Source organism: Sminthopsis crassicaudata, chromosome 1 (genome assembly GCF_048593235.1).
Source record: "Sminthopsis crassicaudata isolate SCR6 chromosome 1, ASM4859323v1, whole genome shotgun sequence".
Lineage (NCBI taxonomy): Eukaryota > Metazoa > Chordata > Mammalia > Dasyuromorphia > Dasyuridae > Sminthopsis > Sminthopsis crassicaudata.
Window position 1 is genome coordinate 576,186,770 of NC_133617.1, and position 21,242 is coordinate 576,208,011.

General features: G+C 31.1%; 1 protein-coding gene across 1 annotated transcript in view; it reads left to right on the top strand.

Annotated features, from left to right (window-relative positions):
- Positions 1-20,950, top strand: part of MCCC2 (methylcrotonyl-CoA carboxylase subunit 2) — a gene marked incomplete in the record, with an annotated part of 97,316 nt that extends 76,366 nt beyond the window's left edge. Inside the window, 5 exon segments of the mRNA XM_074282204.1 lie at positions 1,897-1,963; positions 5,599-5,755; positions 6,334-6,448; positions 10,755-10,840; positions 18,920-20,950. Coding sequence (XP_074138305.1) covers positions 1,897-1,963; positions 5,599-5,755; positions 6,334-6,448; positions 10,755-10,840; positions 18,920-19,037 — 543 coding nt within the window.
- Between the last annotated feature and the right edge of the window lie 292 nt (positions 20,951-21,242).

Genomic DNA, 21,242 nt, shown 5'->3' on the forward strand with positions numbered 1-21,242 from the left:
TCAAATCTGTCTGGAACACCGTCTGAAAGAAAATAGCAGCATACCTGATAGTTTTGGGGAAGTCCTCACAGAACACTTAATAGTATAACTGCTATTTAAAATAGATGTATTTTCTTTGAAGAATATATTTTTTCCAATTGACATGTAAAAACAATTTTTAATCTCTTTATTTTAAAAATTTTGACTTTCATGCTGTCTCCTCCCTTCTCTTATTTCCCTGGGGAAATAGAAACTTGTTCAACAGCCACAGCTGTCAGACACAAGATGAAACCTAATTTTGTTGTTTCCAGAGTCTACTTATAATTTAAAGTAGAATAAAGTATAATTTAAAATAGAATATGAGAGGTATAAACAAAGTATATAAGTTCAGAAAGGAGAAAGATCAATTGTGGTCAGAAAAAATACCATGGAGGAACTGACATTTGAGTTAGGCCCTGAATGATATGTTGGATTTCAACTGAAATTGGTGGAAAAAAACATTTTATGAAGTTTGGGAGTTTTGAGATGTATTAACAGATCACTAAGTAATCCAGTTTTGTTGCAATGTATAGGGCATGGAGGAGAATAGTGTGAAATGATGCCAGAAAGGTAGATTGTGAGGCTTTGAATGCTAGGCTAAAACTTTTGGATTTTATTTAGTGAGGAACTTAAAACTATTGGAAGCATAGGAGTTAAGTGAGAACTCTATATTAAGAAGATTATTCAGGACTCTGATTAATACAATAAGTCATCATGACTTCTAAGGACTGATGGTAAAGCATACCTCCCACCTCTCAGTAGCAGTGCGTTGGGTATGAAATAAGGCATGCATTGTCAGATACAATTCATGTAGTATAGGGGTAGAAGAGAAATCATTAGGAAGGGATATTGAAGTTTTAAAAAACTAACAAAATATAAGGAAGAAAGATTAATCTAGCATTGATATGTGGAGCCAGTTCATGTCTCATTGGAGACAGGAAAATCAGTTTGGAGGCAACCGATTGGATATGGGAGGAGAGGGAGAGAGGAATCCAAGATGCCTGAGATTTCAGATCTGTTTTAACTAAAAGAATATTGGCACCAATAGCAGAAATATTCAAGTCAGACGCCAAAACATATTGGGAGGGGGAAGGGAGCAGGCATGATTTTGGTCACATTGCTAATTTTCCCATATTACCTTAAAATATGAAGGTACTCCATTAGTAATCAAGTTTTGTGCATCATGATTCTCAGATGTGTCTTTTGTATATCATTTATTGAGAAACATGGTTACCTGTGATGGTAGATAGTGTGTGTAGAAATGTTCTGTAGATCAAGAAAGTGTTGTACAGATGAAAAAGCTGGTGATTTATTTGTCCAAGTCAGTAACTTGATTGGTAAGTTACCAGGATTGGAAAACTTCCACCATCTGTTTTTGTATAGCCACAGTCAAGAATGGTTTTTACATTTTTGTCTAAACTTTTATTGTATTTAAAAATGTAAAAGCCATTCTTAATTTGGAGCCAGCTACAGTATGACTAGTTATTTTTACACAAAAACTCTTTTATCGAACCCTCAAGAAAAGGATAAAAAAAAAAAAATCTTTCTTCAGGACTTTATCTCCAGTAGGTCAGATGTCTTGCATATACGTATTGTATGTTAAAAATGTGGCTATAAGAGAGTTGATGCATAATTTCATTAGCAACATCAGAAAAAGATTACTTCTAATGGATTAATAACGTTTAGCATAACTATATTGTTATTGATATGCTGTTAAACATGATAAATAAGGTGGAGTTAATTTTTGTCTTTTCCCCTAGGTTGTCCTGTTTTGTTTTGAAGGAAGCATATATTTATAATTGTTTCTAATTGCAATTAATTATAGTGATAATTAAATTGTATAATAATTATATTAAATTTTTTTTCTTCTTCTTATAGGGAACTCATTTTATCCAATTATGCTGCCAAAGAAAGATTCCTCTTCTTTTTCTTCAGAATATTACTGGTGAGAAAATGCCTTGATCAGTTTTGATGATTTGTTAGAATGCCTTTATAACACTTTCTACCTGAATCTTAACAATTTTGAGGAATCAACTTTCTCCTGTCCATCATGAATACCTGAATAGCAAATTATTCAGCAAGCTTTTAAAAAAATTTTTTAATTTTTCCCCTTCCCCCCAAACTGTTAATACATGTTAATATGTTAAATATAAACTAAATAATATTATATTAATATATAATTAATATATAAACTAATATTCTATTGGAAGAGACAGCATTTACATTAATAAGCATATTCAAAAAGCATATACAAGTACATATATCTTTTTTATATGTATCTTTAATACATAATAATTATGTATACATGTACACACACCATATGTATGTACATATATAAAAATAGAATATCTGTACACATATAGCGCATCTGTCTGATCTGTTTATGTGAATTTGCAGATGGGGAGGGGCAGGAAAGAGGGCATAAACAATTGAGGATATGAGAACAAGGTTTTATTTTATTTTATTTTTATTTTTTTATTTTTTGAGCTGGGGTTAAGTGACTTGCCCAGGTCACACAGCTAGGAAGTGTTAAGTGTCTGAGACCAGATTTGAACTCGGGTCCTCCTGAATTCAGGACTGGTGCTCTATCCACTGCACCACCTAGCTGCCCCTGAGAACAAGGTTTTATGTACACAATGTGCATGAATAGTCAATGACAATGCCCTCATCTCTCCATTCCCACTGAGGCTGCTTTTCCAACTCCTCCATTTTCTACATAGGAAACCAGCTTCCTTGAGCTGGCAAAATCCCGCTTGTTGCTTGGTGTGGAGGAAGCAGTGTGACTCCCAGGGTTGTTGTGAGGATCAAATGAGATAATTGTAAAATGATTAGCACAGTGCCTGGCACATATTGGCATTTAATAAATGGTTGTCTCCTCCCTTCTTTCACTAGGGGTAACATAAATTTTATTCCCTCTGTGAGCTATATTATTAATCTAATCATGATTGATAAGCTTAAGTAGTTCTGTGGGAAAAGAAGAATAGATATATGTCTAGGAAAAGCGAAGTCATTATGAATCATTATTAAAGAACTACCAATTTCATCCTTTAAGATTCTTAAAGGTACCCAGAAATTCCCTTAAGAATATCTGTGAAAGTTGCCATTTTTTTGTCATTTTCTAATTAAACCTAAAATTCATCATTTAATTTGGTTTATATATACTACTATTGTTGTTAAACAAAAATGCTATTGTAAAATTATCATTTTTCATATGCCATATGGTGTATTATTATTTTAAATTTTTTATCTTCATTTAATTTTGTTAACATTAATTTTTATTTTAAAAAATATTTTGGGGGCAATTGGGCTTAAGTGACTTGCTCAACTTGCTCAGTATCATACAACTAGGAAGTGTTAAATGTCTGAGGTTGGCTTTGAACTCAGGTCCTCCTGAATTCAGGGCTGATACTCTTATCTACTGCACTATCTAGCTTCCCCATGACATTCATTTTTAAAATTTTGAGTTCCAATTTCTCTCCCTTTCTTCAACTTCTTCTTTAACTATTGAGGAGACAAGCAAAATGATACCCATTATATATGTGAAATAATACAAAATATATTTCTATCTTAATTTTGTTGCCAAAAAAGTAAGAAAAATAAAATGGGAAAATATCCTTTGTTTTGTACTAGAATTCATCAGCTTTCTTTCTGGAGATAGAATTTTTCATCATGAGTCTTTTGCAATTGCCTTGAATCATTATATTGATCAGTGTAGCTAAGTCTTTCACAGTTGATTATCATTACACTATTGCTTTCTTGTGTGTAGTATTCTCCTAATTCTGCTCACTTTTTTGTATCAGTTAATAACTTTTTTTTCTGAAATCATATACTTCAGCTTGTTCAAGCATGCCCAAATTTTCAGCCATTCAGTTTCCAGTTCTTTGCTGCCACAAAAAATACTACTTAGAAGTATTTTTGTATATATGAATTCTTTTTTTCTTTGATCTCATTGGAAAACCACATTATTTTTTTTAAAGAGACTTTTACTTAGGAACCATATAACATTATTTTCATTGGAAAGGAAATTATATGTGTTGAACAGATGACTTAACTCATGAACTTTTAGAATGAAACCTTTTTATCCAAAAGAACTATTTAAATACTATGAGGAAAATAATTATTCTTTCGTGACCTACTATATAGGTACATATCTATTGTGTTATAATGAATAATACATAAGTGGTCTAGAAATTTCTTCAATGCTAATAATAAAAGAATGATTTAGAGGGTATCTCTAATGTTACCACATCTTTCCTTGAGTTTTGAATAAGAAGTAGCATACTGTTTGCAGTTTGACTTTGTCAGTTACTTAAAAATTTCGACTTGTTATGTCTCTATAAAACATTCATTTTTATTTCATCTAAGTTTAAAGAGGGCATTTTTGAAGCTATAATTAATATTTTTAAACTCTGCTAGTTAATACCAGAAACCCCAGACTCACTTGCCATAGTTTTTTTTCCTCAGACAACTATATTGTACTGTCTTCATCAAGACGAAAACATGATTGTCTGACAATTTTTTTTAATGAAGGAAATACCTTTCTCAGGTTGTTTGACTATCACTCTATATGTCATATGAATTATTTATTACAAAAGAAATTGGAAACCTATTTTATTCTTCTAAGAGGACTGTAATTTTTGAACACCAAGTTCAGTAATGTTATATTGGCATGAAATAATATATTATTCCATTTGGTTTTTAAAACTAGAAAATTTAGTTCTTTTGATAAATCTCTGTAATAAATGGGGGCAGAAATTCATAATTTCTTTAAATGATTCTTATATATTTGACCTGAAGGCCTTTATTTTCCTTTTCTTTGAAACTATATATTCAATGCTTTTCTTCAAGTATAACACAACAACACAAGCAAATGTTCCAAGTATCATTTGCTCTAGGCAAAATTCATCAGAACTCTTTCTTCTTTTGTTCCAGGAATGATGCCTCTGTTCAGGAAGTCTAAAGAATCATTTGCTTTTGTAGCTGCCATATTATATCATTGAACTTATATTCTACCAGACCTCTTGGCTCCTCATGCTTCTGGAGTCGATTTTCTGTAACCCATATTTAGGATTTTATATATATCCCTTTTAAATTTAATCTTATGATATTAATCTCTTATTTGTAAATTATATAAATATTTTTTTGATCCTTATTCATTTGTCCAACATATTAGCAGTCTCTCACAACTTCATGTTATCATTAGACTTGGTAAATGTCAGAACAAAAAATTTCAAAAAATGTAGGGCCACATGTGGATCCCCAGGGATAGAAGTTAGCTTCCAAAGTTGACACCCATTCATTTTTTTTCGTTTTTACTAGGATTTTAGATTTTATTTTATTATCATTTTAAAAATATTTATTTTTATTTTTTTTAATAATAGGATTTTGTTTTCAAAATATATGCAAAAATAGTTTTCAGCATTCACCCTTGCAAAACCTTGTGTTACATATTTGTCTCCCTCCCTCTCCATCTCCTTCCATTCGTTGTAGGTGCTTAATTAATGTTTATTGAATTATGTGGCAGTATTTTGTTCATTAATTTCATCATCCTGAGATTCTGTTTCTGTTCTTTTACTTAAGGATTTATGGTTGGTAAAGAATATGAAGCTGGAGGAATAGCAAAAGATGGAGCCAAGATGGTGACTGCTGTAGCCTGTGCCAATGTACCTAAAATTACCGTCATCATTGGAGGATCTTATGGGGCTGGAAATTATGGAATGTGTGGCAGATCATACTCGTAAGTGGGCAAATACAGAAACAGACTACTTCTTCCCATTTGTCTACAATGTGTCCTTTTATTCAAACTGGTTTTTAATATGAACTGGTCCTGACATGAATTTGATTTTCCAAGCCTGCTGTCTGTATTATTATGTGTTGGGGTGAAACTGAATGTTATATGAAAGAGTTCCTGAAGCATGTGTTGTAAGCTTTATTTTTAATTGCTATTTTTATGCTTCTTAGAGAATATTTCTTTTATCTCTATACTAAGAGTAACTTTTGCTATTTTCAGATTTTTGTTTTGATAGTAATGAAATTTGAATTGTTATAATTGTTGATCAGAATGTAATGTCTCTTGCCTCTTGAACAGAGAATTATTTATTAGATTTTTGGAAAGGGAATAAAAAAGGAAGCATTTTAAGATTTTCATGTTGCTTCTATGTACAAGTATAATTTAAGGAGTTGATAAGTAATAAAAAAGTCAACAAAGACTTTTACTATATTTGAAGAAAAAGAATAAATTTACCTACCATTTTTAGGTAGAAAAAGATCTTTTTGTTCTACATTGTTTATATTTAACTACTTTTTTCTTTTAAGTCCAAGATTTCTCTACATGTGGCCAAATGCTCGCATCTCAGTGATGGGAGGAGAACAAGCTGCAAATGTTTTAGCCACAATAGCAAGAGACCAGAAAGCGAGAGAAGGGAAAGAGGTAAAAAATCCTTTTATTTTTCACTGCTTTCAATGGCAGTGTTCAATTGCAAAACTTTTAGAATTTCTAAGAAAACTTCTGAAAATTAGGGCATGAAGCATAATAGAGTTTAATTGTATCTTAATATTTTGTACTTAGTAAGATTTAAATAAATTTAATTGGTATTATTTAATTTTGCTTTACAATATGTTTAAGCATGCGAAGAGTAGGAGAGTTAATATATATTAATGATGTTAGTTAATGATGAAAACTGAAGATTTTATTAAGCTTTAAAGGTATACGTAAGGGTGCTTTGAAACAGTAGTGGAACCTTATTGACATACCAAATAAAAAGGAAAGGTTTCTTATTTTTATATTTCTATTAGATTCTGCTGAAGTTTTAAAATAATTTTTTTACTTATGACACTTAAAAGTGTTGAGTTTTAGTAATAAGATGTAACATGATTGACTATGCATGTTTCTGAAACTTCTCAGTCAGAAAGTTTTTTTTCTCAATATGAGTGACTGCCAGAATTGATTTAGCTTCTCTTGTAACTCTTTTTCTCCTCCACTTACTCCTCTCTCTCTTTTCTTCCCTTTCCTTTATCCTTCCCCTCCTCACTATTCATCACTTATATTTATGATCAATTTATGCAGGAAACAGAAAGCTCTAAGAGGCTTTAAGATTCTCTTATTTCAGATTCATTTAACTAATGAATCCATTGTTCAGTAATATAAAAGAAAAGCTCATTTTGAAGAATGATTCAAGAACTCATTTGTTTTTTCTAGCTGTGGCAAATTTTTGCCCATCTTCCAAAATTTTACTACCAAAGGTCTTTTATGTCTAAATACTTTAAAGCAATACAAACAAATAGAAGAACAGAAAAATCCTCTTTAAAAATTTTTATTCTGAACTTTACAAATACCAAAAAATAACATTTTTATATACAATGTAAAATAGAAAGAGTTAAACACATAACTTTTTTAAAAAGAAAATTCAACAACAAATGATCTCATTTTTCTTTGAATTTCCTTCTGTTTTCTTCTGCACACTTAAAAATGGTTCAATCATCCTCTTTTCTTCCTCTTTTTTATTTTTTGCTGGGAAGGGGCCAACACTATCATTAGTTTCTCTTTCTCATTCTAATTCCACCATCCCCCAAAAAAGGAAACAATTAATCTTTGTAACAGAGATGCACAGGTAATCAAAACAATTCTACACATTATATCAAAAAATACGTTTTTCAATCTGCACCTTGATTCCATTCCTCCTCTGTCAGGAGATATGTAGTAACCTTCATCATCCTTCAAAATGAATTTATTACTATGTGACCTTGGGCTTCAGTGTCCTCATTTGTAAGAAGAGAGCATTAGACTAGATGACCTCTGTAGTCCTTTTCAATTCTAGATTTATATTCCTATTTAAAACATTTTCAAGGATATGACAATTAGGAGGATTCTGCATTTATTACAGGTGAATTATACTCTTAATTCAATATGGTCAAATAGAATGTTTTTTTTTTATTCTCAATTATATTTTTTACTCTCAATTAAATTTTTTTGTTATCTCAATTAAAAAATTAATTAAATATTTGATAGTTTCTTATTATTATCTGATACCTACCTTTATGACAAGGGCAACTAGGTGGTGCCATAGTGCTTAGAGTACTGAGCTTAGAGTTAGGAAGACTTACTTTCTTGAGTTGAAATGTGACCTTAGATACTTACTAACTGTGTAACACCTATTTGTCTCAGTTTTTTCATCTATAAAATGAGCTGGAGAAGGTAATGGCACAGCATTTAGTATCTTGGTCAAGAAAACCCTAACTGGGGTCATAAAGAGTTGAGTACTACTGAAAAATGATTACATTGAATCTTTATGACATTTCTAAAGTCTGTCTTCTTTCTGTTTACATGGTCTACTTCTCTACTTTAGAAGCCTTTATTATCTCTTGCTTGGATTCTTGTCATAGTCTGTTTAGAATCCTTACTTCTGGTACTTCCTTCTTTAATAGGTCTTCCATAGAGTTTTCCAGAGCTCAGGTCTGATCATAGCACTCTTTTGTGTTAACTAACCTTCAGTGGCTTCCTGTTTCATATAGACAGTGGTGTGCTAGAACTAGTTTGTACCATTTCATGAAAACCAATCATTACTTTTTCAAGGATTTAATGAGCCAGTTGTTAAATGTGGACAGTGGGCAATTCAGCCAGCTCTGCACTGGTAATGTTTTTTATTCTTTTTGAGTAATTCATGGTAACCATAGCAGAGTATGTTTTCAATACTTTGTCTCTTTAAATGGTTGTGGCTTTAATGATGAATATTTGAAAGTGAATTTAATTGAATTTTCTTCTGATGCTGCTAATACGGGGAGGGAAGAAGATCTGGAGTAGTTATAAGTTCTTAGAAAATTCTTCTAAAAGAATCATTTTGCATTGTTTTAATCATTGCTTATAAATATTAATTGATATTTCAATATCTCAACTAAAATAAACTAATCATTTAAATTTTTTCTGAATAAATTTTTTTTCTCTTTGTTACCAATCTAATGAAAAAATTAAACAGAATTCAAAATTTTAACTAAATAATTTGGAGTTTTTAGTATGGATACACTATTGGGACCAAGATGGGTGTCATGTAGGTTATGAGCTGCAACTAATGTATGGTATGCATATGCTGTGTTTCATGCATTTTCTTGTTCTTTTGATTATTCTGGTTTTGAAAAGCAATTAATTAACATTATTTTTTGTTAAGACTTTGCTTTAGTGATTAACATTTTTATTAACAATTTATTAACATTCAGAAGTTGCTCAAACATATCTTAAGAACTTTGGGAAATTTAAAGATTCATACTAGAGAACATCAATCTCAGTTTGAAGATTTGGTTAAATCAGAAATATTTAGAGATATTCCTTGTAGTAAAAATAATATATTTAATGTTCTTTCTAGGAATATATTACTAGAAATATCATTCAACACATTGAACTTCTGTCTTTTATCAGATAAAAATTATAAAAGCACTTGAAATTATTTTGATTTATTAGAATATCTACTATGACTTATGAAGAACTAACTATCCCATGAATAGTCAGTGAAAAATTTTATTAGTTAAGTGAAATTTTAACACATGAAATTGATTTGAACAATTTTCAGGATTTTGTACATAATGTAGTCTCAAACAATATCAGAACATCTGCAATTATACAAAAAGTTCAAAGGATAATTAGCACTACTGTGTTCAGGAGTACTGAAAAGGTTTCAGTGTAATTAATGTAATTTGTTATGAGGGTAAGAAATAATCTAATAGTCGATGACATATCAGGTTTAATGACATTATATTTATTGGAAAAAGAGTTAGCAGAGTTGTTAAATTGTGGTTGATTTGCAATCATAAGTTGGGTACATAAAAATTTGGTGAAAATCAATGAAAACATCCTGTGAGAATAAATTATATATATATATATATATATATATATATATATATATATATATATATATATATATATATATATATATATATATATATATATATACACATATATACACACACATACAATAAAGAGTATTATATGTTTAATTATTATTTGTAAATTGTATGCTAGGGATTCTTTATACCAGGAATATTTTTGATAAATTTTTGCCTGTACATGTGCATGTGTGCGTATTATACAATTATTTTTGTAGTGTTAAACATTTATCAGTACACCACTTCCTCTAGTATAAATAGAAAAGTTGCAGCTTAACTTTTAAAGCCTTTTATTATTTATTTGGCTTTACCCTACCGTTCTAGACTCATTCCATGTTATTTTATGCCACATACATTTTTATTCAGACTGGCCCACTTATTATTCTCCAAGTTTATCTTCTCCTCTCTTCCTTTTGCAGATTTTGCAGATTATCCCTCATTTTCTGGAATGTACTCCTGCTGCACTTGCACTTCTGAGATTTCTTAGCTTATTTTGAGGCCTTTCTCTCCATTAGTGGTTTTTTTTCCTGTTTTCAAATTATATTGTATCCTCTGCCCCCCAGTAGAATATAAGTTCCTTGAGGGCAGGGACTGTTTTGTTTCTGAGTCCCCAGCTTTTTACACAATCCCTTGTAGCAGCAACAGGTAGCACTCATAGAAAGATTAACAAATTTACAATGATTTTAAAAAAATAATTAGACATGTGATTACATCAGAGTATTGAGAAGTTAAATGATATGAATGATTTTGCATAATAACTTGTCTTATAATGTGTAGTCATTTTGTTCTTCAGAGTCTTTAAACCAGACCTCTCACCATATAGTATAGTTGATAGAATGGACCTGAGTTTCTTTTTCTTTCAGTTCTCCAGTGAAGATGAAGCTGCTTTAAAGGAACCTATCATTAAGAGATTTGAAGAAGAAGGAAGTCCTTACTACTCCAGTGCAAGGTATTTGCTTAAAAATAGCTGGTCTGATAGCAGTTTCATAGATTTTAACGGTTGTGAGAATTGTCACTTAGTCATAGATATCTAAAAACCGTCTTTGGCCAACTGCCTCTCTTCATTTTTCTAGCTCCTTTTTCAGATTTTATCCGGAATGCATCTTTTAGTCTGAGGATAGTATGGTGGAAAGAATGCTTACTTTTTTTTTTTTATTAATTTTACAATTATAAAATTTTTTTTGACAGTACATATGCATGAGTAATTTTTTTATTATAACATTATCTCTTGTATTCATTTTTCCAAATTTTCCCCTCCCTCCCCTAGATGACAGGAAATCCCATACATTTTACGTGTGTTATACTATAACCTAGATACAATATATGTGTGTAAATCCAATTTTCTTGTTGTACGTTAAGAATTAGGTTCCGAAGGTATAAGTAACCTGAGTAGAAAGATAGTAGTGCTAACACTTTACATTCAGTTCCCGGTGTTCCTTCTCTGGGTGTAGTTGTTTCTGTCCATCATTGATCAACTGGAAGTGAGTTGGATCTTCTCTATGTTGAAGATATCCACTTTCATCAGAATATATCTTCATACAGTATTATTGTTGAAGTGTATAGTGATCTTCTGGTTCTGCTCATTTCACTCAGCATCAGTTCATGTAAGTCTCTCCAAACCTTTCTGAATTCATCCTGTTGGTCATTTCTTACAGAGCAATAATATTCCATAACCTTCATATACCATAATTTACCCGACCATTCTCCATTTGATGAATATCCATTCATTTTCCAGTTTCTAGCCACTATGAAAAGAGCTGCCACAAACATTTTGGCACATACAAGTCCCTTTCCCCTCTTTAGTATTTTTTTGGGATATAAGCCCAGTAGTAGCACTTCTGGATCAAAGGGTATGCACAGTTTGATAACTTTTTGGGCATAGTTACAAATTGCTCTCCAGAATGGCTGAATTCTTTCACAACTCCACCAACAATGCATTAGTGTCCCAGTTTTCCCACATCCCCTCCAGCATTCATCATTATTTGTTCCTGTCATTTTAGCCAATCTGATAGGTGTGTAGTGATATCTCAGAGTTGTCTTAATTTGCATTTCTCTGATCAGTAGTGATTTGGAATACTCTTTCATATGAGTGGGTATAGTTTCAATTTCATCATCTGAGAATTATCTGTTCATATCCTTTGACCATTTATCAATTGGAGAATGGTTTGATTTCTTATAAATTAGAATCAATTCTCTGTATATTTTGGAGATGAGGCCTTTATCAGAACCTTTAACTGTAAAAATGTTTTCCCAATTTGTTACTTCCCCTTCTAATCTTGTTTGCAATTAGTTTTGTTTGTTCAAAAGCTTTTTAATTTGATGTAATCAAAATTTTCTATTTTGTGATCAATAATGATCTCTAGTTCTCCTTTGGTCACAAATTCCTTCCTCCTGAGCAGTTTGGTTTTATGTCCATAGGTTTAAAGAACTATGCATATTTTTGATTCAGCAGTTCCACTACTAAGTCTATCCCCAAAGAAATAAAAAAAAAGAAAAGGAAAATGACATACACATACATATATATTTATAGCAACTCTTTTAATAGTGACAAATAATAGAAAATGAGGGAATGCCCATCAATTGTGGAATGGCTGAAAAGGTGTGGTGGTATGATTGTGATGGGATATTATTGTGCTATAAGAAATAATGAGCAGAATGCTCTCAAAGAAATCCTGAAAACTTACAGGAATTAATGTAGAGTGAAGTGAACAGAAGCAGAACATTGTACATAGTTACAGATATATTGTATGATGATCAAGTATGAATGACTTGGATTTTCTCAGTAAAATAATTATCAAATTTAATTCTGAAGAACTTAAAATGAAAAATGCTGATTGGATCTGAAGGCAGATTGAAGCATACTTAAAAACACTTTTTTTGTCTGTTTTTTAAAGTTGTTTTTTTTTTAAATATATTTCCATATGAACTATGTTGGGAGAGAAAAATCTGAACAAAAAAGAAAAACCTTGAGAAAGGAAAAAAAATGGAGAAAATAGTCAAGTTTCCATAGTTTCTTTTTCTTCCTGGATGGCATTTTCCATACAAAGTTTATTGGAATTGCCTTGGGTCATTGACTTGCTGAGGTAGAACTAAGTCTATCATAATTTATCACACATTCTTGCTGTTGGTGTGAACAATATTTTTCTAGTTTTGCTTGCTTAACTCAGCATCAGTTCATTTTAACTCCTTTCAGGTTTTTCTGAAACCAGCCTGCTTGTCATTTCTTATAGAATAATAATATTCCATTACCTTCATATACCATAACTTATTCAGTCATTCCCCAAATGATGGGTATCCATTCATTTTCCAATTCTTTACTACTACAAAAAGAGCTGCTACAAATATTTTTGTATGAGGAAACTTTTCCCTCTTTTATGATGTCTTTGAAAATACATGATCTGTGTTTTCTTTAACACCATGACTAATAAGGAGTATATTTGGTATGACTGAATATGTGTACCCTACATAATATATCGTGCTTTCTCAGAAGGAGCAAGGGAAGGGAGAGGAGGAAGAATTAGGAACTCAAAATTTAAAAATATTAAAAATTATTTTTACATGTTATTGGGGAAAATTAAATATTAGATAAAAATTTTGACTTCATTTTTATTTTGTCACACTTTGCACTATAGCTTGGTTGAGTGCTTTATTGAAATTTATTAATAAGTGTACATGTAAATTCACAAGGTTACTGGTTGCAGTCAATGTCCATTTGTCATTTAATTAACTTATAGAATCGTAGCAGTGTTTTCTGTTTGTTTCTTATGCCTCTTCATGAGGCAATAAATTATTTTTGTCTCTTCCAATCAGAAGTCAAGGATCTCTTGTTAAGGCCTCTGGTTAGCTGCTGAAGGTCTCCAGGAACATTTGATTCCAAATATTATGAAGAATGCCTCAAGCTCAGTGTCTTATGTTTTTCCCTTGGACAGATGGAAAATGAAAATAATTTTTTACATCTTTAAAAATTAGATTATTCTGTATACTTGGGAAGACTTAAAAAGTTTTTTTTAAATGACAGAAGGAAAATAAACTATGTAGAATACAGATGATTTGAATGAAAAGCTTTTTTCTTTTTGATTTATCATCAATAAAAAGCAAGCATATCTTGAATTTATTCTTCTTTCTTGTTCCTACATAAATAAATCTCTTTATTCTTCCTTACACTGGTTAATGAAACAGAGAAAGAATATGGGACCCTGAGGTTATAGAGACTTAACATACAATGTATATTTTAGTCATCTACAATAATTTACTCAAATGATTGTGGTTGGATTGACAGGTAGGGTTGAGATATATTTTTGTGAGGAAAATTGCCTAATTTGCATTTCTCTTGCCTCTCTCTTTGAGTTGTTTTCTTTGAAATAAGCAGTTCTTTAATATGGAATCTAAAGATTGCTTCAAAAAAGTTTTAACATGACTAATTCTTTTTCTTTTCATATTTAGTTTTAATTTTATTTTTTCTCAATTACACAAAGCAATTTTTAACATTCATTAAAAAATTTTGAGTTCGTTATTCTCTTCCTCCCTCCTCCTTGAGAAGGCAAGCAATTTGATGTAAGATTATACATGTCCAGTCATGCAAAACATTTCCATATTAACTATGTTGCAAAAGGAGACAGATCAAAAAGCCAAGAATAATAAAGTTTTAAAAAAGCATTCTTAGATATTTGCATTCAGACTTCATTAGTTCTTTCTCTGGAGGTGGATAGCATTTTTCATCATAAGTTCTTTGGAATTGCATGACAGTAATTCTTAAAGACAGATGAATCTTCATTTTTTTTTAAAAATGGATTATATCGAGAGGAGGGGAATAAAAAAGTCTCAAAGATTCCTCTAGAAATAGACATCCAAAAGACAGTCAGGTCAATCTTGTCATTCTGTCAAGCATCACTAGGTGCTCACAGCCTGTTTAATTTAGGATATTTAGAAAATTAGGATATGAGAGGAAATTGTGCTTTGGATAAGCTTTCTTTTCCTGAGAAATTTTCTGCCTCAAGCCTTTTGAAGTCTGAACTTTAATTTTTGTTGTTTGTTTGTTTTACTTATTTGTTAGTGATGTGTTAGTTTCTTATCCTGTTCAGACTTAGGTTGGATCAGGAACCTGGTCCTGATTGATTGATACTGATCTTTCAGAAAGCTCTTTACTCATCTGTTGTCATAGCATATTTAGTTATCTTCAATTCTAATAGCCTATTCAAATAAGATGTCAATTGTCTTCTTAGCTATTTTTCTAATCAAACTTTAATCAAGGATAATATTAATATTAGAAATTCTTACCTGGAGCAACTTTTATTAATGAGCAGCATTAACCAGCCTTGTTCTCTTTGTGTTATTTTAATTTGTTTATTTCAGAGGACAAGTTTAATCAATTATTCTAACAAATTATATAGGAAGTTTTCTTCTATTTGCTGATGTACTTCAGAACTCCTCCTTATGAATGTTTTATGAGCTTGGATTTGATTCATGTTCTGTCAAAACTATAATAGGTGAATTAATAATTGATGTTCTGTTCTGACACTGAAGGAAGTTTGTTTAAACAAAAGGAAAACTGTCACCCCTAATAACCTTTAAAAAGCAACATTTCCCCATCTTAGTGCTAGACCTTAGAGGTTGGTAATAAAAAACAAATAGTCTCTTAAAAAAAGAAATCTTTTAAAATAGTATCAAAAGTTAAGAAAAGCTTTCTTTATAATATTAAGAATTTCATAAAGGACCAGCAATTTAAATTATTTTGTAATTAAAGTGTACCTAAACATTATACATTATAATTATGCATTATAAATATGTACGAGGCACCATGAAAATGATCAAATAGGTTTATCCATAGGAGTAGTCTCATCTTTCACATCTTATCAAAACAATCTTATTGAATGAATATATGAACAGGTGAATATTTTTCTAGACATACTGTTTGTATTATTTAGTTTTATATAAATAAAATTAAAGTAACAGAATCTATAAGTGTTAAAATTATTCTCTGGCATAGAATATGACGATTACTTTGATAAGAATTGAAGGTATCCTAAGACCTTTAATAAATAAAACAGATCATCTTCCAGTAGTGTAGCGAGCTGTCGTCTCCAGAAGCTGCCGGATCTCTCTCTGGGAAGAGATCTGCTGTGTCTACTCAAATCTCTCAGACAGATTCTTCTTCCTGTAGAGAACCGTTGTCTCCAGGCAGTTGCCATTAACTCTTATCCAGAGAAGTGACTTCCCTTCCTGCAGAGAGCCCCGTCAAGCCTAATGTAGTGCAGAGACTCCTCCTATCTCTGGAGTGGTGTCCTCTTTTATCCTCCCAGAGAATGGGCGTGGGATGATGCAAGGGCTTCTGGGAAGAAGTACTCCAACCAATGAGCTTGCTCCTCTTAGAATTTCTAAGGTGTAAACTCCCTTTAAAGGCCCAAGCCAAAGGTCTGAGCCAGAGAACTGTCAAGTCAACCTGAGTTCTCACCTTGTAATTGTCCAGACAACCTGAATTCTCACCTTGTCACTGACCAGACAACCTGAGTTCTCACCTAGTAATCCTAACACAGTAGTACTACTGTGGCAGATCTTCATTTTGGCTAGTTTTGGTTAATAGTCAGCAAGCATTTATTAAGCATCCAGTATATATATATACTATATACATACATACAAGATATGTGTGGGATAAATTGGAGGTAATCTCAGAATGATGGCACCAACATTAGGATTTAGCACTAGCATTAGAGTCACAGTTTTGACCCCTCTGTTCAACAACACAAATTTCCTTCAGACCTCCTCTCCCACTCCCCTTAGTTTCTCCTTTCAAGTATTTGGTGTGCATCATTATCTGAAAACATTTTTTTGCATGTCTGTTATATGAAAGATAGGGCAATTTGTTGACTCAGTAAATAGAATACCATTCCTGAAATCAGGAAGACTCTTTTTCCTGAATTCAAATCTGTTTTTAGACTCTTATTGGCTATGTGACCTTTGGCACTTAGCCTTTTTTTGTCTTAGTTTTTCATCTGTAGAATATGGTGGAGAAGAAGATGACAAACTACTACACTATATTTGCCAAGAACTCCAAATGTGGTCATGAGTTCAACATGACTGAAAAATAACTGATTGACCATATAAAGGATCTTAGATTCTATACATCATATATTAGCATGCACACACATGTGCACATATAAATATAGAGGCAATTATATATATGCAAATATTTTGTACAGTTTTTACATATATCTAAAGGATACATATATCTGACTAGAAAAATTGTCTGCAATTATTCAACAAATATTTACTAAATAACAGTTATATACATGTACACACATGCCCTCATCTCACGTGGTGATTAATAAAAATTAGTTAAATGGTAACTATCACTATATACCCATATATATTATATGTACGTATGCTTTTGTATAAAAAACCTAATCTTGATGTCTTTTTCTTTTTCCTTCTCTGGCAGATTGAACTTTAATATATTGGATGTATTACCTTTTGAATACTTTCATCTTCTAGAATTTCAGTCAGTATCTTTAAATGCATGAAATATGAAGTTTTGTTTAAGCTTCATTTTTCATCCCTTTTTAATATTCTTCTCCTGCCTTTAAGTCAAATGAATGCTGCTAAAGCAAATATTTTTGTCTTCCTTCTTCTAAGTAAGATTCTGGACTGAAGTCTAAGGGGAAAAAAAAGCATTATTTCTTTTCTTTCCTTGTTTATTCTTCTCTCAATTTATATTTAGTTCACTGCCCACTAGTAATGATAAATAAATATATTCCATCAGTTAGGGAAAAAAAAGAATGAAAGCTTATTTTGTAACAAGTGGATTTCTAAAAGTTTGTGTGTGTGTGTGTGTGTGTGTGTGTGTGTGTGTGTGTGTGTGTGTGTGTTTGAATTATATAACATTTGTCTTTTGGAATTGATAACTAAGTTAAGGGCACTAAGACTTGTGAGAATAATAAACTTTTAAAATGAGCAGGTCTTCATTTTTTGGCAAAAAGAAGGTTTTTTGACCTATTTAAATTTCACTTATTCCTGTCAATCACTTAAATACAAAGTGGTTTTTTTTCCTCCCTATTATGAATCTATTAAGATCCTCTATACCATGGTAGCCTAGTACCTGATGATAGACAATACTAATATCTGATTGTATGTAATATTTTACCAAACTTGTTTGTGTCCCCAGCAAGATTATATAAGCTTGAAAGCATCCACTTATATTATCTGCACATATGTGCCTTTGGAAACTGAGGTCTTTGGCAGAATATTTTTAGAACTATTAATAGTGAGTCATTTCTGTGCCTTATCCTTGTTATTAATTTCTTTGGTGACTTGAGATGAGATATTTAACATTTATTTCTTTGTTTATTCATCTATAGAAGCCTCCAGAAATTGGTGGCTTCCCCTTTTTCCTCTTTTCAATTACATATAATTGTGTCATGATGAATTTTAAACAGAGGACTTTAAAAAAATTCCTGACAAAGGAATTAATGTGTCAAAGTATAAGACTTATTTTGTAATTTCTGTGGAGTAGTAGGGAGTAGTTAAATAAATTGTGGTAACTTAATATAATGGAATACTGTAAAATAATTTAAGTGGTCAAGTATACAGATTACAAAGAATTCTGGAATAATGCAATTTTAAAAAATAACAGAACACAGAATACACTTACTTACAATTATATAATAAGTAAAGATGAATGAGAATGAATGGATAGAGAATCCACATGCAGACATAGGGGAATAAACTGAAAAAATATTATGATACTTTATGCATTGAAATGAATTTAAATATAAGTTATTATTAAGCAAATCTTATTTGTATTAATAGAACATTTAATTATTAAGAAGGAAATGTTTTCCTAGAAATATGGTTCAAATTTGTTGATGTTTTACCTAAAATTGCTTCTGTAGACAGGGAGCTTCTATAGACAGATGGTGACCAGTGAGATGATGTTGGGAAGTGAGGGCAAGAAAATCATTCCCTTAGTATTACATATCAGCAGTAGCTTTTTGGTGATATTCTTATTTGTGATATATCGTTTCTTCTCTTTCAGGCTGTGGGATGATGGAATTATTGACCCAGCTGATACCAGACTGGTCCTGGGCCTCAGTATTAGTGCAGCCCTCAATGCGCCAATTGAGAAGACCAACTTTGGAGTTTTCAAGATGTAACAGAATTGTAGGAAATTTTCCTATGGGTTTTTAACTAAAGAATACAAATTAGAGGCCTTAAAATTACAGATATTTTAAAAATCACGGTGCAATAAAAATTCTCAGTACCTTTGAGTTATTTTTAAAGAAATATGCTGGAAGATAATTGTTTAAATATGTATATATATATTGGACTTAATGTATATTTTAACATATTTAACATATATCGGATTACTTGCCATGTAGGGAAGATGTGGGGAGAAAGAGAGGAAAATTGGAACACAATTTTTGCAAGGGTCAATGTAGAAAATTTATTCATGCATATGTTTGAAAATAAAAAAGCTTTAATAAAAAAAGAAAAGAAAAAATATGCTGGGTTTTATTTTCAGCCATATTCTCTTTTGAAAATAAGTTAGTGAGGTTGCTTATTCAGTGCATCTAAATGCATTTTGAACTTTCCTTGAGTGGCCTCTCTAAGCCTCATTTTCATCATTTAAGCAGATAACGAGTGAAACCTATATCATAGGTATGCTGTGATGATAAATCAAGTGATGTATTTCATATTTCATAAATCATATGCCACTTATAAGCTGTAATTTTGGGCAAGTTGTTTGATTTTTCTGGGCCTCAGTTTCCTTATAAGAGATGGACTAAATAACCATCGAGTTTTTCTAGGAATAAATCAATGAGTTATTGTTTTTAATTCTGTAAGAAAGAATCACCTATTTAAACCAGGCATTCTAAAAGTATTATTTAAATCTTTATTTTCACAGAAATGAATAAATTCTTAATTATGGTTGATGTTATTTTAAAACTAGTAAGAAAAAGTCATATGGCATTAAATGTTGATTTTTCTTGGTCATTGTAACTGTAAAGTGATTTTTAAAATAAAACCTAATAATTATAGACTTTTATCTAATAAAATTAATGACTTTAGAATGTTGGTATATGGTGCATATCAAATTTGGATGGATCTGATTTGTTAAGACTCAAATAAATTTTTTCCTTTAAAAAGTTTATAATAATTACTGACTATACTGTAATACATCTTCATAATTAGAGGAAGTTTTCATTTTTAGAAGTTGGTGTAAATTTTAAAGCAGCAATATATTTTGAGAAGTATGTCTGTACTCAGTTTCATCATCTGTAAAATTAGGATATTAATAACATCTCCCAGGATTCTTATTAGATTTGAATAAGATAGTGTATGTAAAGCACTTTCCAAACCTTAAAGCACCAAATAAATGTTGTTGTTGTTGTTATGTAGTAGATTGGAGAGCTGACCCCAGAACCAGGAAGACATGGATTCAAGTCTGGCTGATCTATACTGGCTATGTGGTCCTGGGCAAATTGTCATAGGTGATAATCTGATACTGTAGTTTGCAGAGAAGGTACCCACCTGCGTCGACAAAATGTTTTCTGTACTTAAGGGTTCCACTTAACTGGTGAAATCACAGGTCTAATCTCTATCCTTTCAAAATAAATCAGGATAGGGATAGGGATAGAACCTGGGATTTTACTGGTGTAGGGAATTTTAAAGAAAAAGAAGGAAATATCCTTGTACCAATGTAGGCAAACACCTTCTCTACGATCTATAGTCTTAGAGAGTTGCCTAAAGCTCTGAAAGGTCACATCTACTGTGTGTGAAAGATAGGATTTAAACTTAGGTCTTTTTTCTCTACTTCATGTGTATATGTATGAAGATAATATGTAATCAGTTTTGCAGCTGCATCAGAAATGAATTATTTAATTATTTTATTTAATAAAATACTGCTTTTTCTTAAAGACATTGGGAGATTTGAGTGATACTTTTGCCATGTATTTATCACTTATTACCAGTTATATCAGACATTTACATTGTTTCATTATTTAAAGTATAAAGATCTCTTATGAATATTTTCTTTCATCAATAAATATGTTTATTGAAACAAAAATATGAATTTTTCACTATTTTTACTGTAAGTGTGAATTTAAAAAAAAATGTGTGCATGCCATTTCAGACAGATTAGTATGTCAAGTAGTCCAAACTTTAATATCCTTTATGTCCAAGATGGAAATTATATACTGGATAACAGGTGGATTCAGAGAATTGACTGAATTACATAATGCAAAGAATGATTATTATGGCACTCCAGAAGAAAGTCTCTAATGGGATGCCACTAGGTTCTGTCTTTGACAGTCTTTTTCAGTATCTTAATCATTGACTTGGATAAAGGTATAGAAAAG